General features: G+C 54.7%; 1 protein-coding gene across 3 annotated transcripts in view; it reads left to right on the plus strand.

Annotated features, from left to right (window-relative positions):
• The first annotated feature begins 16,685 nt into the window (after positions 1-16,685).
• The window catches only part of ITPR3 (inositol 1,4,5-trisphosphate receptor type 3), a 66,699-nt gene continuing 60,050 nt past the window's right edge, over positions 16,686-23,334 (plus strand). For 2 of the 3 annotated variants that reach the window (XM_047734948.1, XM_047734950.1), the window contains exon 1: positions 16,686-17,121. In XM_047734948.1, coding sequence (XP_047590904.1) covers positions 17,033-17,121 — 89 coding nt within the window. In that variant the 5' untranslated portion in view covers positions 16,686-17,032. The remainder of the gene's footprint in view (positions 17,122-23,334) is intronic. The other variant, XM_047734949.1, reaches the window with a different exon arrangement.

Consider the following 23,334-nt stretch of genomic DNA (forward strand, 5'->3'; position numbering starts at 1 on the left):
CAGAAGGTTCTGGAACCCAGCCAGGGTGCCTCTCTCTAATTCACTCTGAAGGGCCAGTCAGGTTGGCAGTGGCCCTGGGCCGTCCTGCAGGTTTGAGGGGAGCCATTACTTCCAGAACTTGCCAGATCTCAGTTCCTTTCTGGGCTTGTCATCTCTCCCATCTTCTTCTGTTTTTCTCTGTTGTCTCTGCATGTGTGTTTCTGTTTCATGCGTCTCTTCCTGTGTCTCTGTCTCTTTTTCACTGTATCTCTGGAGGGATAGAGGTAAGAAAAGCAACCCCCAGATTATTCTCAGGGCATTTTTGGGGCCCAGAGGTGGCTGAAAGAAAGGGGGAGGGGAGTAGCTGAGGAGGGGGTACAGATGGTCCCAGGGAAAAGTGGTCAGGGTCAAAGCTGGGCCTGCCTTCCTGGGGAGTGGGTAGGGTCTCTCTCCCTGCAGGCTCCTGGGCAGGACCTTTGAGGAAGATGCTGCCTGTGCCAGGTCCAGAGTCACTGGTTGTCAGTCTTGCCTATCCCCAGGAAAGGGAAGGGCAAAACCACCTGTATTCTTTTCCAGGTGGGCAATGAAATGGAGAACAGAGAGGCAGAGAGGAGAGACTCATCGGGTTGGAGCCCCAGCTCCAACGCGGACAAGTTCATGTGACCACAGACAGGTCCCATACTTCTGTGAATCTCAAGTTTCTGCATCTGTGAAATGGGCAACTCATGGGGGCTTCTCATGTGGGCTGAATGAAGTGCTATTTGGCATCAAACAAATACTTCTCAAGCATCTACTACATCCTGTTCCTATTCTAGGCACTGCGGAATAGAGCAGAGAACGAGATGTACAGAACTTTTTTTTTTTTTTTTAGCATTTTATTATATTGCTAGAAGGATAGACAATAAACAGATAATACATCAGGGAGTGACAAGTACTGTGAAGAAAGATGAAGCTGGGTAATGCGATGCTGTTTTAGATCTGAGTGATGGGGTGGGCAAGGCAGCTCTAAGGAGATGATGTATAAACAGGGATGGGAGGAAGGGAGGGGGTGAGCCATGGGGGTGTTGGGGAAAGGGCATTCCAGCAGAAGGGACACAAGTGCAAGTGCCCTGAGGCACTGGCTCCTTTGAGAAACCAGAAGAAGACCCCTGTGGCTCAGAGGGAGAGGAGTGAGTGGGAAGGGGAGGAGTAAGAGGTGAGGTCAGGAGGGAAGGAAGAGGACGTGTATTTTGCCCAGTTGGACTTTTTTCTAGGGCTTATTTGATCAGTGCAAGGAGTGACATGATGTGGCATACGGTTTAAAAGTCTTCCTTGGGGGGCCCCTGGGTGGCTCAGTCATTAAGCATCTGCCTTCTGCTCAGGTCATGATCCCAGGGTCCTGGGATTGAGCCCCACGTCAGGCTTTGTTCTTGGTGAGAAGCCTGCTTCTCCCTCTCCTGCTCCCCCTGCTTGTGTTCCCTCTCTTGCTGCTCTCTCTGTCAAATAAATAAATAAAATCTTTAAATAAAAAAAAAATAAATCTTCCTGGCTGCTGAGGGGGGAAGAGACTGTGGGGATCAGGGACTGAAGCAGGGAGGCAGGTGGCCTCACTGGCGGCTGTAATTATTACAAGGGGACTGGGGGGTTGCTTGGGGGGATCTCTTTCACCAGGTAGCGCCCTCTGGCCGGAACTTCTGTGCGGTGGTCAGCCAGGGGCTCCCCAGGTAGAACCTCCCAGCCCCGCCCCCGAAGAGAGGGGCGGAGCCTGGGCCCGGACAGGGAAAGGCGGGGCGGGGCGGGGCTGGAGGCCAGCGGGGCCTCCCTGTGGGGGTCGCCTGTGGGTGACTGCAGAATGAGGGTGGGAGGAGGCGGCTGCTATCTGCCTGGCTTGTGTCCACCGAGGCGCGTAGCAAGTGCAGCCTGGCCGCGACCTCCCTGCCTCCTCCACCCCCACCCCCGCCCTGCCCCGCCTCTGGGGTGTGAGTTAACAGCAGACCCCAGCCATGAAAGCAGGTGATGATGTTCCCGCAGTATTGGTTTGGAGACCCCTGCCTGAGAGGAAACCAGTCATTGCAGCAGGGAGGAATCCAGAAGGCTTCAAGGAGGAGGCACCATTTGTGATTTGGGCTTGCAGGGGAAGCGGGAGGCCATGCCTGCCAGGAGAACCCCGTGGTAATGGGACAGTGTCCAGTCGCCACCACAACCCCAGGGTCCACCCCCTTGAACCATTCTGGACTCCTCTCCTGGGCCTCCTGCTCAGTCCACCTGTTCATGTGTAGTCCTTTCTCCCTGCCTCCCTCCCTTCATGCGTGCTCTCTCTGTTCCTTTCCTGGGGCCCCAAATCACAGCCACAGCTTCCCTGGCTTCTCAGAGCTGCTGTCCCCGCCACTGCCAGGTCTTCCGTGGTCCTCCCCTCTCCCTCTCCCTCCCCCACCCCGGCCCCCGCGGTAACTCCTGCCCCTCCCTTACAGCTCAGCTGCAGCACCTATGCTCCTGGAGCGCCACATCTGCCTGGCTCTGGGTGACCAGGATCTGCGAGTGCAGCTGCTCTCCCCTACCCATGACCGATATACTATAAGGACAGGCCCTGGGGGGCTTGGTCTCCTCGACAGCCATGTCAGCTGAGGTGGGTGGTGCACAGTAGGCTCAACACATGCTAGATTGGTGGGGGGGAGGTAGGTGGGAGGAGGGGGTATATTGCTGGAGAGACAGGCGGGGGCCAGATTGTGTAGGACCACTCAGATCGTTCTAAATGGCTTCACGTTTATTCCCAGGGCCCCTGGAGCCACAGAGTGCTCAAAGCTAGGAGAGTGGCCTTGTCAGATGCACCGTGGAGGGTGGAGTAGAGAGGACAGGGGGCTGATTGGCCAATTAGGAGGCTGTCACAACTGTCATAGTGAGAGGGGTGTGGGCCTAAGCTGGGACAGAGGCGGATGGGGTAGACTGGAGGACACTTGGGTAGTCGTTCTCAAATGGGGGCTAGTCTGTCTGCCAGGAGCCATTTGGCAATGGCTGGAGACATTTTTGGTGTCACAAGTTAGGGGAGAGTGCTACTAATGTCTAGTATGTAGAGACTTCTCTAGTCAGTTTCATCATCTTTAATAAAGGTTATTAGAAGGATTAAATGGGTTAATACATGTTCGGTATTTAGAAAAATGGCTGATACATGTTAAAAACTATGTAACATGAGCTACTGTTATTTTAAACATAAATCCTCTTGTTCAGAGCCCTGCACTGGCTTCCGCATCACGTAAGTGTGACCCCGAGTCCTTCCAAGGGCTGACAAGGCCCCACCTTATCCAGCTGCCTCTCATCTTTACCCCCATCTCCTGCCGCCCTCCTTCTTCCTCTGTGTGCTATGGCCTTACTAACCTCTTTGCTCTTCCCTGCACACTCTTCCCACTCCTGCCTCAGGGCCTTTGAGGTTCTGCCTCTAGGAATTTATGTGATTCCCTTCCTGACCTCCTTGAGGTCTTTGCTTAGCTGTCACCTTCTCAGGAGATGTTTCTTAGCCACTGTATATGTTGGGGGGGGGATAATCTCTTCCCTTTCATCCTCTGCGCTGGCTCTGTCCCTGTGCTCCCACTCTGTTTTATTTTCTTCAGAGCACTTTCATCATCTAACATAGCACCTATTTCATTTTCTTATGTGCTTACTGTCTCTCAGCTGGAACATGAGCTTCATGAGGGTAGGCACTGTTGCCTATTTTGCTTGCTGCTGCGTCCCTAGGGCCTAGAACCTTACTAGCACATTCCAAGTGTTCCTTCTATATTGCTTAAATGAATGAACGGAGTGAGTGAGCGAAAAACCCCATCAGAAGTCAGAGAGGGGTGAGACGAATGGAGAGAAGGTAAAATGGTGGAGGGGAAAGGAGGGCCTGAGTGGACCTCTGAGAGGGGCCCAAGGTCCTGGCATGGACCGGGACACAGAGCCTTGCTCATCTGCCCTCCCCAGGCCTTCCATCCTCATCTGCTCCGTGGGATCTTCCTGCAGGAGGTGGCCTGCTCTGTCTGCCAGGCCCCAGGCAGGGCACCCTCAGCCCAGGCAGATGGCCAGGCCTGAACAAAGTGTCCTTTCCCCTCTGATAAGCTGCCTCCCTCCAGGGGCACACAGAGCAGGACATGTCCTGTGGCTCAGGAAGTGCCTGAGGGCCTGGGTAGACCTCTGGAGGGGACACAGGCCCCTCAGTAGCCACTCTGCCTGGAGGCTGAGCAGAGAAGCAAGGGCCCAGCCTCAGCCCACCACCCACTCCAGCCCGCAGTCACTCCTCATTCATTCAACAAAGCTCTACTGAGAGCCTGTCCGAATGTGGCTGGGACCAAGTTCCCGCCCCTGCAGGGGATGAGGGAGATGGGGTGAAGGCTGCCACACACTGGGACACTGGCCTGCCTTGCCTGCTTTGCCCTGGCTACTGTGCTATGAGGTTGGGCTGGAGGCCTAGAGCAGCTTCGGAGACAGTTGGGACAGGCAGGGTGCTGAAGAGGTGTCTTTTGGCCTCAGGGTGGGGACTGAGGATCCTGCGTTTCTCTAGGCCTCCTCGATGCTACCTGCAGTAGTTTAAGAGTCTGGTCCTAATATCCTTTGGCACTCTTTCTAGGGCAGGGGTGGGATCATGTTCTTCTCACCTTGAATCTGGGAGGGCGGTGGCTGCTTCCATCAGTAAAATACAGTGGAAGCGATGCTATGCGACCATGGAGGCTAAGTTAGAAAAGGCCACATAGCTTCCTCTTGCTTCTTGTAGGACAGTGGCTCTGGGATAAGCCAGCCCCCACATGAGGAGTCAGACCACCTTAAGATTGCCAAGCTGGAGAGGCCACAAGGAAGTGGTCTCAGCTGAGTTCCCAGTCATGGGAGGGAGCTGTCTTGGGCATCTAGTCCCTGAAGCCTTTCAGATGCCTCCTGCCCCAGGCAACAGTGGGCAGCATTCGTATGAGACCCCAGGTGACAGCTGCCTAGCGGGTCTTTCCATAATTCCTGACTCCTAAAACTCTGAGCAGAATAAAATGGTGGTTGTTTCACACTTCGAAGTTTTGGATGACGTGTTACGTGGCAATAGTCATCCAAACATTACCCATAGACTTTTCCTGATCCTTCTCTTGGTCCCCTTCCCACCTTGTCTCGCAGACTGAACCCCTCCTTCACTAGACCCAAAGCCAGGAGGTGGCTCCCTGGGTTCCCAGAATGCCGTGGGGAAAGCTGGGACAGGACGCCCACCCACCCTCTGGCCCCAGGGGGTGAATAGGAACCGCTGGGCTTACCCTGGTGCTGGTGACCAGCCAAGCCCTCGATGGATGAGCTGCTGGGTGGCATCTCCACCCTGGTCCCTGGGTGGGGACCTCTGTGCCTGTGTTGGTCCTCAGCCAGGCCCTGCCCTCAGCCTCTGGCACTCCATGTCTCCGAGGCTGGCCTCCTGATCCCCAGTCTATCGGCCAAACAAGGCTGGAGCTGGATGAAGATAAGAGAGCCGGTTGCCAGAGCTCAGAGCTGCAGGAAGCTGGGGCCTTGGACGGGAGTCAGTGCTAGAACGACTGACTGGTGTGTGGAGGGTGCATTGGAGATGTCTGTCATCTCACTGAATACTCAGCCCCATCCCCTAGGGCTGGTGGCAGATAAGGGAGGTGAGGGTTAGGGAAGTTGTTTATTCAAGGTGAAGTGCTAGGAAGTGTCAGGTTGCCTCGGAGAGTCCAGTGGTGGTCCCTGTGCCCAGACTGCCCCACAGAGAGCACAGGTCCTCTGTGTGACCTGCTGGCAGGACAGGACCCAGAAGCCGAGCCTTGAGGAGCAGACATGAGGAAGATGGAGAGTCCTGGAAAAGGCTGTGGGTCTTGGTTTCCTCACCTTGCAGGTGAAGAATAGCTGTGCTGCTGCTATAGGGCCGGTTGAAGTTTCGGTGCTTTGATAGAGACCTGGAAGGACTGTGGAAAGGTTCAGGAAATGCTCATTCTTCTCGGCTCTGAATGGGAACAGCGTGAGCAGCTGGGTGTGTCCTGGTGGGGGTTCTGAACAGAATCTGGAGGCAGCCTTCCAGCTCCCACTCCCAGCACTCAGGCCCCGAGGGGAGGGAGCTGGAGAAGCCAAAGGATGCTAATTAGTTTGGAACCCCCCCCATATTTGGATTTTTACTCCTGTGGCCTGGCTTATTCCTCTTTTTTTTTTTTTTTAATTTTATTTATTTGTCAGACAGAGATCACAAGTAGGCAGAGAGGCAGGCAGAGAGAAAGGGGGAAGCAGGCTCCCCGCTGAGCAGAGAGCCCATTGTGGAGCTCGATCCCAGTACCCTGAGACCATGACCTGAGCTGAAAGCAGAGGCTTTAACCCACTGAGCTACCCAGGGGCCCCTGGCTTATTCCTCTTTTTAAAGAACGCCATGGGGCCTGGGTGGCTCAGTGGGTTAAGCCTCTGCCTTTGATTCAGGTCATGATCCCAGGGTCCTGGGATCAAGCCCTGCATCAGGCTCTCTGCTCAGCGGGGAGCCTGATTCCCTCTCTCTCTGCCTGCCTCTCTGCCTACTTGTGATCTCTCTCTCTGTCTGTCAAATAAACAAATAAAATCTTTAAAAAAAAAAAAAAAAGAAAGAACCCCACAACCTCTGTCATCCCATCCAGGCATCTTCCAACCCCCACAACCTGGAAGTCCTCCCTGCTGTCTCGTTTTCCTCCTGTGCATTTTGTCCACGGGGAGCAAGGGAGGGCTGACGAATCATGGTGGTTGGCACTGGTTGGTCTGCAGGGATCAGGGCAGGTGCACCCCGCGTGTGGCCCACAGGCTCTGGTACCCAGAGCAAACCCATCCTGGGCGTGGAGGCCTACCCAGCTCAGGATAGAGGGAGCAAGCCCCACGGAAGCTGAAGTCAGAGGAAAGATCTAGATGGAGGCTGGAGGCACAGGCCCTGTCCCAATGGCAAGAGTCTCCTCCCAGCCGCTCCTGACAGGAGTTCTAGGCAGCGTCTGTGAAGGCAAAGGAACCGCCCTCTGGCGGACATAACTCGTGGGTGAGCCCAATTCCCCCTCCAGATGCCCTGTCTGCAAAACTTCTGCAGAGGGAAGATTAAGCCAGCCTGCTCTGTGGGGTCAGGTGGGCCTGAGTTCGGGTCCCAGTTCTGTCATTTATTAGCTGTGTGGCACTGAGTAAGTCTCTTCACCTCCCTGAGCTTTCTTTATCTGCAAAATGGGGACACGGTACTAGCTGTATGATCTTCACCAGCCTGTTAGATAGCTGAGTTCTACTCCATCCATAGCATGGGAATGATCCATAAGCCCTTTGATGGCCTTCAAATCCCCTCTGCTCTGCAAGCCTCGGTTTTCTCTTCTGTAAAATGGGCGGGGCTGAGGCCAGACTGAGTGCGCGGATGCAGCCACAGCACCACCTAGGGGTGGATGGCAGGTATTGACCGTGATGGGTCATGAATAGTTTTCCCTTCCCCACTCCTGCTCCAGGTGCTTGCAGAGCCTTCCTCTTTGTTCCCCCACCGAACCCTGGACAGTACTGAGGGCTGGCTGAGGTGCTGGGGGCCGCTCCTGGGTGTGGCTAAGTTTAGAAAGAGGTTAGAGAATTACAGCAGCACCGACCAAAGAAGGAGCTGCTAAGGTCCAGCTTGGCCCAACCCGTGTTTGTCAAAGTCTGCTGTGGGTCAGGGGCTGGGCCGGAGCTGGGTGCCCTGGCCACCAGGAGGCTGAGGTCCTCAGGGAGCTCTCTTCCTGCTGCCAACACAGACTGGCCAGCACACAGCACAGACTCAGTACTATCTGCCAAAGGGCTGAACGCAGCCCTCCTCGCCAGACGGCCCTAGAGATCTGAGCTGGGCTTGTTCACGGCAGACCAGGAGCACCCCTTCCAGAGGAAAGCCTGTCCAGCTTTGACGGCCCAGACCTGGAGAGTTTTATGCCACTGGGGCTTCAGGAAGGCAGCACCTTACTCAACAATTTGGGGGTGTTTCTGAGTACCCTGGGATTGCCTCCAGAGCTTCTGGGGTGGGGGTGGGATTGGGGGCCAGGCTTCACCAGGCCTCAGTCAGGCTCCTCTCTTCATCTTGGGCTGGAGAGGAAGAGAGCCCCAGAAGGAGCTCTGTGGGGGTGTGGGAGGAAGAGGCTGACTGCTCAGCCCGGGAGTCCCTCCTCTCCCCCTGTTGCTCTCCATCTGGCCAGAAGCCTCCCCCGCTGCCCCAGGACAAGGGCCCTAGTGTCTATCGGCTCTTGGGCTAACAGCAGGCCTTTCTCTCCCTCTCCTCTCCAGAGTGCCTCAGCTGTGACCCTTCCCTGCCCCCTGGGAAGGGCATGGCCCACCCCGTGCTACAGGACCTCTTCCTTCTGAATGATCCAGAAACAGAGGCTGGCAAAGCTGGCAGAGGAGCAGGTCCTGTTTGGTGGACAAACCCCTATATTTTAGCCATTGCCAGCTTTGGCCCGGCAGCCCAGGCAAGGACCGGTTCACGGGACCCAGTCCTGCCAAGGTGGGCGTGGGGCCTGGCTGGAGGCCAGGACCCAGCCCAGGTGGACTTGATGTCATCGTCTTGGTCTCCTGCCAGGCAAGGCTGGCCCTGGCCCCGGGGGATTTTCCATGCTGGTCCATGCTGGTTCCCTTTCCCAAGAGGATCCCTGGGATGATGTCCCCTCTCCTTCTAACAGGACTCCCTTGTTGGCAGGTGAAGCGCAGAGGCCTGGGCAGCTTCCCCTTATGGTGCAGGGCCCTTTCGCAAAATCTGGAAAGAGGCAGAATTGCCAGAGGCCTGCCCCTGTCTTGGGGGGCTCCACCGTGCTGACCTGGATAGAAGGATGGGGAGGCCTCGCAGAGTGATCAGGAACTGTACTCAGCTTCCACTGTAACCTCCATCATTCTTGACTCTGACTCAGAATTCAGGGGGTTTTGCAGCTCAGTCCAGGCTCCTGTACTTCCTCCTCCTGGCCAGTGTGTGTAATGGGCATTCAACCATTGATTGTTCAGCTGGGGACGGGACTCGGGCTTGATTTGTGGAGAGCCTGATAAAACCTTCTGCCTAATCAATGTTCCCTCCTTGGTCATCCCATAAAACAAAATCCACCATTAGATTGTCATTTCTTTGGATCCACAAGCACTTCTCTTTATTCAGACCCCTCAGGACTATGCAAATAAAGACAGTTATTTTGCTGACTGATCTAAGGGCTTTACAAAGTAGTTCCTGATCCTAGACATTCTCCACTCACCCCTCCAGGTCCACTGTCCTACTCTTCTGCGTTTGCTCTGGGCTCTGGGAAGCCGATCTCTGTGGCCTGAAGTACTTGGCTCCCTCGGCCTCTGAGCAATGAGAGGCACTAGTAAAACTGGAAGGCAGGAGGACAGACAGTGTGGGGGGTTGTTCCATTGGCTACTTTTCAAGCTTGGAGTGGTAACAGCTCTCTGTAGTTGATGGCTCCAGGGCTCTGTACCATCCCTTTTCCGGGCCCTTGACCCTGCCTGCACCTCTGTGGGGGGGACCCACTTGTTAACCTCTCTTTAGTCCCTCGTTGGGGATGTGTTGTCAGTTTCCTGCCAGGATCTCACTAATACAGTCCTGCATCCTTATTTTCCACCCAAGAACATGGAGGCCCAGAGGGCTGGGCAGCTTCTCCGCATAGCTGGCAAGTGTGCAGAGCTAGGACTCCAGTGGTCCTGCTCTAGGACTTCTGCTTTCCACTTCTGTTTGTGGAGGTGTCTGCAGAGGGGGTCCCACTTTTCCTGCCTGCACACCTCAGGGCACAGGAGGAGGGAAGACCTGGGGTAGCCCCACCCCCCATTTCAAGACTCCAGAGCCAGGGTGCTCCTCTCTCAAGAGGTCAAAATTAGAAGGAATCACCCTTTCCTCTGTGACAAGAGGGAATCCCAGAAGATTCTTTTCTCTCCCTCTTCGCCAGACCAGGAGCACGTGTTAAAGTTAGGGGGCCACATTCTTATAGTCTGTTTCGTCTTTGGTCCCTTGCATGTGAAGGTGGTCAGCCATGTCTGAAATAAATAGATATGGCATTGATGACTGGGGCGTGGGGGGTGGGGTGAAGGCAAACAGAACAAGTATTGTTTCCTTTCAGGCTTCCTGAGAGGGTGAGTGTTGTGTGAGGGTGTGGATGAGAGTATAGGAGTGAGAGTGTGAATGTGTGAGGGAGAGTGTGTCAGTATGTGGGAGGGAATGTGTGAGAGGGTTGGTGTGAGTGTGTGAGAGTGTGAGGTAGAGTATGTGAATGTGTAGGAGAGAGTTGGTGTGAGTGTGTGTGTGACAGAGAGTGAGTATGTGAGACAGTATGAGAGGGAGAATGTGTGAGAGTGTGTAAGAGAGCATGTGTGAGGGAGCATACATGAGTATATGAGGGAGAGAGTTGGGGTGGTTGTGTGAGGGAGAGCGTGGGTTTGTGAGGGAGAGGGTGTGACTGTGGCATGTGTGAGTATATGAGGAGAGTGTTGGTGTGAATGTGTGAGGGAAAGTGTGTCCCTGTGAGTGTGTGTGTGAGGTGGGTGTTGGTGTGTGTGAGGGAGAGGACATGAGTATATGAGGGAGAGTGTTGGTGTGGGTGTGTGAGGGAGAGTGTGGGTTTGTGAGAGAGAGTGTGTGACTGTGGCATGTATGAGTATGTGAGGAGAGTGCTGGTGTGAATGCGTGAGGGAGAGTGTGTGATTGTGAGTGCATGTGTGAGGGGAGTAGTGGTGTGTGTGAGGGAGAGTGCAAGTGTGAGTGACGGTTTCTGGGGCGGCAGCACTGGTGGCGGCTAAGTGGTTACTTGTGGGCTGGGGTGCCCGCCCAGGGCAGCTTATGGCATGGGGAAGGAATTCTCTGGGAACCCCAGAGGGCCTGGGCTGGCACCCCACCCACGGCGGGTGACCCAGCTGGGTGGTTGCTACACTGAGTCAGACCTTCTGGCCCGACTCTGTCCCTCCTCTCCGTGTCCTGTTGCCCTGTCAGGAGTGAGGGGTTGAGGAAGCCCTTCAGAACTACCTGTTATTTGCTTCAAACCACAGGATGATACAGCAAGTGTGGGGGTGGTATTCCTACCCCTCCCAGCTGCAGTTATGGAGGGCCAGAAAAAGGTTAAAGAGCAGTCAGAGCCAAGAGTGAAATCTGGGAGGGGGATGGGAACTCTGTTTATAAGGGGCTCCTGGGTGGCTCTATCAGCTAAGTATCTGCCTTCAGCTCAGATGGTCTATACAGCCCAGAGAGAGGTCTGTACTCTGAGCAAAGTCACACAGCAGAGCTGGGAACGAGTGGCCAGGAGGCAGCTGAGGTGTGGGTGGGGGCATCCTGTGAAGGAGGCCTAGGCTTCACAGCTGGTAGTCTCTCCTATGTCCATTTGCCTGCCTGTCCCCCCACTCCTTGGTACTTCCTCTAGTCCAGGGAGAGGGTCTGGGTACCACCACCCTTTCTTCCCTCACCTCTTCAGGCCCAGGTCAGACAGTAAATGGAGGTGGGTTTCCTGGAAGTCTTCCTGCTGGATCTTGGAACTTGGGGGTGATGTTTTGAACATCTTTGTTTTATTTATTTTGGGTTATAAGCTATATATTCACATAGTCAAAATTAAAAAGTTAAGAAAAGAGATGGCAAAAGGTAATTTCCCCCCAACGTAGCCCATACCCCACACCCCGCTCCACCTTCTAGAGGCCCCCGTAATCACTGGCTCCCTGTGAATCCTGAGTCAGAGCTTCCCATCTCCTCTGTTTTCCCTCTAGGAGAGGCTCCCGTGGGAGGTGGGTACAAGGACATGCCCAGCCATTGACGTTCGGGCCTGGACCAGGCATCCATTTGCCTTGGGATGGTGGTGACCTCTTTCCTGGGTCTGAACTTGGCCCCAGCTTGACAGCATCCTGCTTGAGCCACTCAGGAGGGGTAGGGCCCGTTGCTTCTCCTTTTCCACTGCTTAGAGCCACATCCGTGGAAGCTCCCTGCCCTCCACCGAGGGGACCCAGGCACCTGACACCCTGAGCTGGGGCTACCCCAGTATCCTTTTATCTCCTGATGCAATTCATATACTTTTGCCAACCTCTTTCTTTCTCCTTGACAGTTCAAATCTCCATGGACTTGGGCCTCCTGGCTGGCTCAGTTGGCAGTGCAGGCAACTCTTGATCTCGGAGTCATGAGTTCAAGTCCTACGCTGGGTGCAGAGCTTACTTAACAACAACAACAAAAAATCCCACATGGACCTGTTAAGCACTTACTGTGTGCCTGAGCTGGCCTGGGGACACCAAGTGAAGGGGCCATGCCCGCTCCAGTGAAGAGCTCACAGTGGCCTGGGGGAGGCCAGAAAGGAGAGCGATCATTCCAGCTCCAGATAGCCCATGCACCTTGGTGGGAGTTGGGTATTCTAAATCCCACATTAAAGAATCTGACAGGGGCGCCTGGGTGGCTCAGCAGGTTAAGCCTCTGCCTTCAGCTCAGGTCATGATCTCAGGGTCCTGGGATTAAGCTCTGCATTGGGCTCTCTGCTCAGTGGGGAACCTGCTCCCCCCCCCGCCCGCCTCTCTGCCTACTTGTGATCTCTCTCTCTCTGTGTGTGTGTCAAATTAATTAATTAATTAATTAATTAAAGAAATCTGACAATGCCGAGTGCTGGTGAGCACGTGGTTCAGTGGGCACACTTCCAGTGGCTGGTGCGAGGGTGAGTTAGAACAGCCACTTTGGAGAGTAATTCGGCAAGTCTAGGAAGATCTTCTCTGTGATCCAACAATTTCACTCACTTTCTAAGTCCTTACTCTCAAGTAGAATATTTCAAAATTTTTGACAGTATCCTCAGTAAGCATACACCGCACGCTCACGACTGATACAACTCCCACTCTGACAGTTACCCTGAGGACGTGTGAGGCACATTATTTTCAAATCAGTTCTGAGTTTTAAAAATGCTCACCTCATCCGCTAAATCGATTTGACCCGCTGCTAGGTCTCAAGCCTGGGAACTGTGCTCCCACGTGCATGCACAGGAGACAAGAAAGCTTACTGCAACATTGTTGTCACAGCAAAAACTGAAATGGGGCTTTTGTGATTACCAGCAGAATGGATAAAGAAATTGTGACTTGGTCAGGAAGTGGACTATCATGCTGTGATACACACATGGGGACACTGTCTAGATCCATCTTGGACGAAAGCTCTGCAGAATGGTGGCATATTATGATTATGGTTCTTATACGCCCATATTATTTATGACTATGTCCTGAAGTGGCGTAAGTGTAATCCTGCACAAAATGATACCCACGTCAGGATAGGGGTTATCTCTGGAGGGAGAGGAGGGGAATGGGGCTGGTGGGGGTGTTGTATAAGGAACTGCAACTCAAGCTTTAAGGTTCTGTCCTTTTTTTTTTTTTTAAAGATTCTATTTATTTGGGGCACCTGAGTGGCTCAGTCATTAAAGCATCTACCTTCAGCTCAGGTCATGATCCCAGACTCCTGGGATCGATCCCCGCACTGGTCTCCCTGCTCTGCAGGAAGCCTGTTCCCCTCACCCACGCCCCCCTGCTTGTATTCCCTCTCTCACTGACTCTCTCTGTCAAATAAATAAATAAAATCTTTAAAAAAGTATTCTATTTATTTATTTGTGAGAGAGAGTGAGCAAGCACAAGTGTGGGGGGGAGAGAAGGAGAGGGGGAAGGGCAGAGGGAGCGGACAAAGCAGACTCCCAGCTGAGCAATGTGGCTCCATCCCAGGACCCCGAGATTACCATCTGAGCTGAAGGCAGACCCTTAGCCAATCAAGCCACCCAGGTGCCCCTTAGGGTTCAGTTCTTAAAAAAATATATATTGGAACTAAATTTTGCAAAATATGGGCATTTGACAAAGCTGGAGGAAAGGTACCTGGCACTCACAATATTTTTAATGTATTATTTTATTTTTTTATTTCTTAAACTATTCCATAATAATACTTAGGGGACGATGTTCCAGAACATCTGGGAAGGAGACTTTCTTCTGACTGTGGGAATAGAGATGGGGGAGTGTAGAGGGAAGCCCACGAGCCCAGGCACAGGGCTGGGAGTAGGTGAGGTCCTGGGTAATGAGAATGAACACTGAGTCCTTCCTAAGTGGGGACACCATGATGATGGCTTTATCCCACTTCCTTCCTGTGTTGGCACCACACCTTCCCTATTTAACAGATGGAAACAGAGGCTGGGACTTGAACCCAGGCCTGTGAGTCAGAGCCTGTGTTCTTGAGCACGGTTCCTCCTCAAGGAGCAAGCTTTGTGTCCGTCCAGAGTGCAGGGGTGGGGAGGGGTGGAGACAGGAGCTGTGATGTGTAGACTGGATTCTGTCAATGATGAGGAGGTTCAGGAGGATTTCAAGCAGGGGAATGAGGGAGTCAACTCATTGTAGCTACAGCATCCGAACCTGTCTTTAAACAAACTCTAACTCAACTCAGAATCTAAAGGAGCTCACAGTGCCAGGCACCTGGGTGGCTCAGTCGGTTGGGCATCTGCCTTTGGCTCAGGTCATGATCTCAGGGTCCTGGGATGGAGCCCTGCACTGGGCTCCCTGCTCAGCCAGGAGTCTGCATCTCCCTCTCCCTCCACCCCCTCCCCACTTGTGCTCTCTCTCTCTCCCTCTCAAATAAATAAATAAAATCTTAATAAAAAACATTTAAAAAATAAAAATAAATAAATAAGAGAGCTTACGGTGGAGTCGATTTGGCAGAAGCAGGTGACAGGGGCCTAAAGCCCAGAGAGGGCTCCTCTGGGAACATGGCATGGATGCCACATTCCAGAAAAATACCTAGAAGCAATGTGTGTGGCAGGAGGCTGGCAGAGGTGTCCCTCCTCAGGTGGATGAGAGTTGGGTTCTCCTCCCTCTTCCCCCCAGTCCTCCTGGTTGGTGGAGTGACAGAGGTACTGAGCACTCCCAGGCTGAATATGGAGGGAAAACCAGTGGCATGTTCTTCCGGGGGAGACAGGCCTGACCTCCACTCCTGGCTGTGAGACCTTGGCTAAATTATGGACCATCTATCTGAATCTCAGGAGGGGAGAGACATGGGTTCCTGGATGTAGCTGGGGCATGGAAGGCACATGTCCCGAGTGTGGCCCCTGGAGAGGGTGCTTCTAGCACATTCCTCTCCATCCTTGCTGTGTGGGGTAGGGGGAAAGGCAATTGGGCCATGGCTGCAGCTGCATCAGAGCCTGGTGCTCGCAGAGGGCCCAGATAAGGATTGTTCCCTTCTATCAGTGGAGGCCTGACTTTTGGGAGCAAGAGAAGCTGTTCCCATAGGGCTCCAGGGATGGATACAGCCAGCTCCAGTGTGGTGTGGGAGTACTGGGGAGAGTACTGGGCTGCCAGTCCGGGGCTGGGCTCCTGACTCCTGGTGAGGTGAATATACGGTGTGACCTTGAGGTTTGGTGTGCCTTCTCTAGGCTTTTGTCATTTCTTTTTGGCAGAGAAATCTGGATGAGGTTTTTCAGACTGCAGTTAAATGTTTGGCACATTTAAAAAAGCAATCAAATGGGTCACAATCAGTATTGAAAAACCAAACAAAATACAGAAACAGAACAGAAAATATCAGAGTGCATTGCCTGCAGGTCATAAGGGTAAGCATTGTTTTGTGCAACTATTGTAACATGTATTTATTCCTGTGGGTCCTGGTAAGAAACTGTAAAACACGGAGCTCAGCTCTCCCGGAGGTGGCCCCCCCTCCCACCGTCTAGGGGTCTCTGTGAAAGAGCCACACACCCAGGGTCTTTTCATTCCCTTGGGTCAGCAGCTGTCTCTTGGCTCTCAGCGGCCTCCACCCGTCCCTGGGTCTCTCTTCTTCCTGCTTCAATCCAATCCCCTCCTCCCTTTCTCCGAGGGACAACCCCCCCACCCCCACCCCTTCCCAGGAAGTCCGGGTGGGGGTTTCTGAAGACAGTGAACGTGATCCAGTCCGGGTGGCCGTGGGCACTCTGTCCCAGGAGTTAAGATAAAAGGACTAAAAAGAAACACCCAAGCACCCGGGGGACAGAACGGAAAGTAGGCGAGCTGGGGACGTGGGTTGGAGGGCAGGACTTCGTGAGCCACAGCTCAGCGGCGACACCGCCTCGGGTCACTCCCAGAGAGCCAGTACCGGCCTTGTCATTGTTGGCACTCGGTTCGCTATTAAGTAGCGAAGGTAGCTTTCTCTTTCGCCACCCCCCCCCCCCCTTTAAAAGAAAGATAGAAGGTGCCAAGAGTTTTGGAGCCAACTCCTGGAGAGGGAGCGGCTGAACTGATTCGGAAGTTGGATCTCTTTGTACACAGGAATGCGGAGAGAAAAAAACAAAACCCACCCCATTGCTTCATTTCCCCTCCAAGCCCCAGCGCCTTCTATTGTGCAATGAAAAGGCTTTTTCACGTTGAGAAAAATGAATCCCTATTTGCGCTGCGAAGGCATGAGCGCGCCTCTCGGTGCGAGACGGCTCTCAGCTGGGACGCTCTCGGGTCTTCCGCGCGCGGCTGGAGGTAGTGCCTGCGGGGGCTCCGGACCCCGCACCCGGCGCCGGCTCTCACCGACCCGAGGGCAGAGGAGTAGATAGCCCAGGGAAACCCGATGGCAGAGAACCCCCCGCTACGGCTGGGTTTCCCGGGGATGGAGGTTCCGCGAGTCTGTTTGGGAACTCGCTGGAGCTGGAACTCCGAACCGGGGAGCCCGCAGGAGCCCCAGGGCTCCTCGGAGTCGCGCGGGTCAGGAGGCCCGTCGGTGCCCGGGAGGCCTGGCCCTGGACGCGCGAGGGGCGCAGGGGACAGGGAGGCGGGCAGGCGCACATGGTTGCCGGCGGGTCGGCTGCGGCGGGGAGCGGGGGGGCCGGGGTGTGGCTTCCCCGCCTCCCGGGCGGGATTTGCATGTGTGTGTGGCGGCCCCAGACTTCCTGCTCCTTCTACGCTGCAGGTACGCGCGGGCCGGGCCGGGCGGGCGGGCGGCGGGCGCGCCGAGACGCGGGCACCTCTTCACCCGGACGCCACCAGCGGCTCCCGGGCCGCCCCGCGCCGCCTTCCGCCCCGGTGGCCGCTAGCCCGTCCCGGCCGCGCGGAGCGTCCTGCTCGCGGGTGGGGGCGCGTCCCTCCGGCCTCCGCGGTCATCTCCGTCCTCTGCACCGAGCCTGGCCGCGCGCCCCTTGGCGCCCCCACCGTCCCGGGTCCCCGGCGGGCCGCAGTCATGAGCGAGATGTCCAGCTTTCTCCACATCGGGGACATCGTCTCCCTGTACGCCGAGGGCTCCGTCAATGGCTTCATCAGCACTTTGGGGTGAGTGAGCCGGGTTCGGGGGGGGGGCGCGGGCAGGGAGGGGGTGACGTGGGCCCTGGTGCCACTTGCGTGCGTCCTGCCGCCGCCCCCCCCCCCCCCTTCCCCGATAGAGAACCTGGAAGTCCCCAACTTCAAGGAGCGGGGTAATGGCTCGCCTCCTTTTTTCAGAGAGAGGAAGTTAAGTGTTTGCCCAGGTAGAAGTCGGGGACCCTGCGGGAGTTGGTAGGGGACACCCCTTCGCGAAGCCTCCACCCTCGCGCGCTCGCCCCGCTTCAGAGCTGGACAAGAGGCCGAGACTTCCTCTGCAGGTGGTCCCGGGGCGGGGCAGGTGGGTGGCTGGGGCCTGAGTTGGGGAAAGGCATCCGGGCCTGGACGTGACTGGCTCTGGGGGTGGGGCGGAGCTGTGGGGGAAGGCAGGCTCACCCCGGAGCCCGGAATCCTCAAGTTATGGTCTGGTCCCGTCACACCTTTGAAAGGTCGCACCTTTCCCTTTTAGCTCTTTGCTGCCCTGCCCCCTCTTCAGTAGGAGTGCCTTCTCTAGCCCTCCCCTAGCAGGAGTCCCAGGTCCTGGCCTGCTGCTCCTCTCCCCGCCTCTCCCTGTCAATTTCCTGCGCGGCTCATCTGGCGCCCCTGGGTCCCCGGCCCCAGGATCTAGCGAGCACTTTACAAACATTAATTAACTCTGGCCGTCACCCCCCAGGGTCTGGCTAGCAGGGAATCTATTCAAGTCCCTGGAGAGGGCTAGGCCTGAAGGAGGCCTAGGGCAGGAAAGGAATTAGGCAGAGGGAATAGGTTTATCCTCAAAGGAGCAGTTGGGTGAGTGGCTGGGGGTGGGGGTAGAGTGCTTCCTCTACCTTTCCAGACAAGCTCCAGGGCACAGCCTGCTGCCTTTGTCCCATTTTCAGTCTGGGGACTTGGGTTAAATCGTCTCATCCCCACCACACCCAGCTGTCCTTTGGGATAAACCCATCCTCTTCTGTTCCCCCTACTCATCAGGACACCAGCCTGTCACAAGGTGCGTCCTCTGGCGGGGGAGGCGGGGGGGGGGGGCTTTGGAGGACCAAAAGTCTGACTCTGGACCTGGCCGGTCCTCACCCTGAGCCTGAGAAGTGGGAGTCACCTGGCTCTCGGTCTCTCCCAGGGTTGTTGGGAGTTTGGTTCTAGTCCTGATGGAAAGGGAGTCCAGCCGGCCTGAGGGGGTTGGAGGGCTGGCTCTGCCAGCAGGGGATTCTGACTGGGAATTCCAGCATACCTGCTCTCCTTATCTCAGCATCCTTTTTGACTCTCTCATTCGCCTCCCAATTCAGATGTGGAATCCCCAGCCACAGGTCATCCCCCGCGCCCCATTAGATTTGACTGATCTGGCTCATTTCTGCAGAGGACGGGGCTGGAACCACATCTGGGCCAGCATCTGTGCAGGCCTCCCACAGAGCGCTGACCAGGGGTCCCGCTGCCAGGCACACAGTAGGCACACAGTAACCCCCCTGACGATGCTGAGGGAAGCAGGAGAGAGTGGGGGGGGGCTGTGGGGGAAATGCGGGGAGATGGTGGAAGCCGCCCTCCCTCCTAGTGTCTGGACAGCACTGGCGGCTTTTGGGAAATGATCAGCTTCTCTGTTGCTTAGAGCCTGGGTCAGGGCTGAGCACAAAGTGGGTGGTTTTTTAAGTACGCGTGAGATCTCTTTAGTATCCGGAGGAGATCTCTTTAGTATCCGGAGACGCATGGGAGATTCTGTCGTCTCTCAACGTAGCTTCTTCCTGCCTTGGCCCTTCCTGCCCCCGGAAGCTGCTTCCTCCGGTCCATTTTGACCCTGGGGCAGGACCTGGTGACCCCTGAGAGGGCTTCTTTCCGGGGTGCCTGTTTCCCGTGCAAACACCTCCGACAGCTCCCGACTTTCCATCGACGGATGCCCGTCTCCCAGCTTAAGAGTTCTAGCACTCTAACTTAATTTTCTATTTTTCCCCCCACTTTCCCTTTCACAGCCTCTGAAGCTCTAGGTGCGTGAGGCTACTCTGATTCCCGGAACCTACCCCACGCTCTAGGTCTCTTTACCTTTGCTCCTGTGTTGCCCCCGCCCTTCAGCCAGCCTCCACCTGGGTAAATCTGACCCACCCTGTAAGACCTAGTACTAAGTGACCTCTTTTGAGAGATCCAGCTCCTCCTCCCACAACCCAGCAGTTAACCCTTCTTCTTCTGTGCTTTGCACAGCTTTGCACAGATTTCTCTCTGGTATTGTGTTGTTTCACGGTTAGTTGCAGATTTCTCTGTAGGGCCGTCCAATGCTGGGCCATTTGCCAGGATTAACTAAGTTATTACACCATTCATCCACTCAGCATGTCCACAGCCAGTGTACTGGGCACTGGGGACTTGGTGGCGACTGAGGGAGTAGTGTGTCCCATCTTCTTGGAACTTAGAGTCAATGAGAGAACGATTTCTAAGCCCTGATGAGTCTTTGCTACATTTGCAGCATTACCATTCCCTAGAAGCTTGCTGAATAGTCAGGATCTCAGACCTGTGCCCATCCCTCAGAACCTGCATGCTGATCCCTGTGGGATTTGATGCCTTAAAGTGTGAGCTGCTTTGCTCTAAGTCAAACTCTCTGCCCCATCCTTGCCAGCATCTGTCTCCCTTCCCTTCCCTTCCTTTCCCTTTCCTTCTCTTCCCCTCCCTTCCCTCTCCTCTCCCCTCCTCTCCTTTTCTCCTTTCCTTTTCCTCCCTCCCTCCCTCCCTCCCTTCCTTCCTTGATTTTATTTATGAGAGCCAGGGAGCCTTGGCCCAAGCAGGGGGAGGGACAGAGGGAGAGGGAGAAGCAGACTCCCCACCAAGTGGGGAGCCTAATGTGGGGTTCAGTCCCAGGACTCTGGAATCATGACCCGAGCTGAAGTCAGACGCTTAACTGACTGAGCCACCCAGGTGCCCCACTCACCAGAATCTTTCTGCCTCTATCCTTAACTCTGGTCCCCATTGGCCTTCATCCTGGCTCATGTCTGTGAACCCTAGAGGCTGATTTGACAGAGTTCCCAGGCTAGCCCAATACTTGGTGTCCAAGAGGTGCCCAATAAGGGCTGGATGAAATGAATGTGTTGAAGACGGGGGGTGGCCTTGGCGGGCAGAGGAGCAGGTCAGCTGGGAGATGGGAAGGGGGGTGTTGGTGGAGCAGGGAGTCTGAAGCAGCCTTCAGATTCTGGCCAGACTCTACGGGGAGAAGCAGAGGAGGCCAGCCAGTTAGACCTGCCTGAATAATTCGAGCTCCTGGTGAAGATTGTACATTAACTCTGGGTTGGAAGGGTGGGAGGGTCTGGGCAGTAGATCCTGGAGCAGGTCGAGACCTCGGCGGGGAAGGTAAAGCAGGCCCACGCCTGTTCTTGGCAGGAGAGTGTGGCCAGGGCCACTGGCTCACACCTCACCATGGGTGGAAGGCAGTAGAGGCCAGGGCTGGAGTCACTGATTGGGACCAAGGAAAAGTGGAGGATTCCGTGTGGCTCCTGGCCACATCTGTGTGCAGTATGCGGCCTGGGCCCCTCAGAGTCTGATACCCAGTTCTTTGAAGATTTCTCTTCAAGGCCTCTCTCGATGAATGGCCAGAGGGGTGGGCCCTAGCCCACAGAGTATAAGTTGGGGAGTGTAGGTGACCTGGGTTTCGAGGCTGAGCTCCCAACATTTGTCAGAGTACCTCGGAGCACCATCTGGAGGCTCTCGGGGCTTCTGGGCCTGTATCCCCAAGGGTTGGGTGATCACAGAGCATAAGATCAGAAGGGTTCCCCCCTCCTTGGGCTTCCCTGTCCACCTTTCAGCCTGATTCACTTCCCCAGGAGGGTGGGCCCTGGAGGCCAGGACCCAAGAAGGGAAGTGTGGTAAATGTGGAGGAAGCCTTGGGTCCCCAGGGTCAGGACCCTTGAGCTAGTAGCCCCAGGGGTGCGGCTCTCTGCTGCTTTGTCACTAACTCACTGGGTGATTTTGGCAAGGCCCTGCCTTCTCAGAGTGTGTTTCCCTCAGCCTGGATGTCCTCTAGAGGTGCTCTGTTTGCACTGAGAACCCCCTGGGATCTTTAAAAAAATTTCAGCTTCTGAATCCCAGGTCTGACCAACTGTATCAGTATTTCTAGGGCTCTGAGGGTTGGGTTTCTTAAAAGCTCCCGGGTGATTTTACCTGGGGTGGCGCTTCCTGATCTAAGGGCCCTCGGTGGCTGACAGGCTGTGAGGAGGCCTACCTGTTGGATCCACCCGTCCCTTGGTCCAGAGAGCCCATCTCTTAGCCCTCATCAGACTTCAGTAAGTCATTCAACAAACATTAACTGAGCACCTACTTTGTGCCAAGCACCTTTCTGGTCATGGGGGAATCCGGAGTAACCAAGATAGAGTTCCAGCCCGTTCTAGTCTCTACACAGGGGAGCTGGGTGAGGAGGTCTGTAAGGGCCCTTTGAGCCTGAAGTCCCTGAAACACATATAATCCCATGGGTGTGGGGGTGTGGGGGTGTGGGGGAGGGCACTGACCTTCCATGCAGACTGCATTCCTGGGGCAAATTTCAGACTTGTCCTTAGCTTTCTTTTCATTGTGATTTCCCTGGAGAGGATGGAACTCCCGCTGTCCTGTGCCCCAAGGCAGGGTCTTGACCGCAGTTAGGCCTAGTCACACAACTCGTTTTTTAAAAAATACATATTTGGGGGCACCTAGGTGGCTCAGAGGGTTAAAGCCTCTGCCTTCAGCTCAGGTCATGATCTCAGGGTCTTGGGATCGAGCCCCGCATCGGGCTCTCTGTTCAGCAGGGAGCCTGCTTCTCCCTCTCTCTGCCTGCCTTTCTGCCTACTTGTGATCTCTGTCAAATAAATAAATAAAATCTTTAAAATTACATATTTTGGGGGGGCGCCTGGGTGGCTCTGTCGGTTGAGTGTCTCACTCTTCATCTCAGCTCAGGTCTTGATATCAGGGTGGTGAGTTTAAGCCCCAGGGCTTGAACACAAAAGCAAAAAACACAGATGTAAAAAAAAAAAAAAATATTTTTTTGTTCAAAAATAATGTATGTTCCATGGAGAAAACTGGAAAAATGCAAATAAAAAATTGTTTGATACTGCTGTGACTTATATGGACATTCTTTTTTTTTAAATTTTTAAAATTTTTTAATTTTTTAAAAAACATATAATGTATTTTATCCCCAGGGGTACAGGTCTGTGAATCGCCAGGTTTACACACTTCACAGCACTCATCATATATGGACATTCTTTATGTGGATGTTCTGGGGTGGTTTTTTGTTTTTTTTGGTGTGTTTTTAGTTTTATCTACACAAACATTTACAAAACGATGTCAGATGGCAAATATGGCTTTGTACCCTGTCATTTTGGGGAGATACGTTAGGCTGTATTTTCCTACACCAGACAGGCCATTGTCACAGCCGCATAGCATCCTACGGTAAGGTAGGATGTATCCTCATTTATTCAAGCGACTCTGATATTGGGCATTCAGGTTGTTTCTGAATTTCTGCATTATAAACAATCTGCCCAGAACATCCAGGTCCATACATGCCTGGATGCTTGTCCAATTACCCTCTCAGGCTAAACTTCCAGAAGCGGAACCCTGTTTCCCTCACAGGCTTGGACTTTGCTGGTTTCTCTGGTGGTAGAGGTGACCTGCTGAAGTGACCCTGCGTCCCAGGGGGCCTGACCCCACTTCATATCCTCAGTTTGAGAGTGTTGTCCTAGGGGGAGTGGGGAGAAAGACCAGCCTCCACCCTTGAAGTTGGGCTTGGTGACTATGATGGAGAGGGGGTAACTCGGGGAGAGGAGCTGGCTGGGGGTTGCCTGAGGACACAGTCAGCCCCAGGCTTCCACTGTGGGACCCAGGGACTCAGGCTGCATCCCCTCCCCAGCCCTAAAGAATGTTGCTGTAGTCACTTGCTCCCACTCTGCCCTGCCCTACATTCCTGACCCTACCTCCCCTCCCCGACTGGGCCTGATGGGGCTGTGGGGTGGGTGGGGCAGTGGCTTGGGTTGGGGGTGGGGCGCTGTGCTGGATTTTCAGGTGGGGCCACACCGGCCTTCTGCTGTCTGCTTAAGAGGAGGGGTCTGGGTTTCCATTGTCCCTGAGCCGGGGCCTAAAAGGCCCTGTAGCCTTCCTGGGACCTGTGGTCCATGCTTCCTCGCCCCCTTATTGGAACTGGGGGGCTCCTCCCTGGAAGCAGGGGCTTCCTCTCTGGAAGGGAGGAGGTCTGGGAAAGGG

The sequence above is a fragment of the Lutra lutra genome, chromosome 6, assembly GCF_902655055.1.
Source record: "Lutra lutra chromosome 6, mLutLut1.2, whole genome shotgun sequence".
Classification (NCBI taxonomy): Eukaryota; Metazoa; Chordata; class Mammalia; order Carnivora; family Mustelidae; genus Lutra; species Lutra lutra.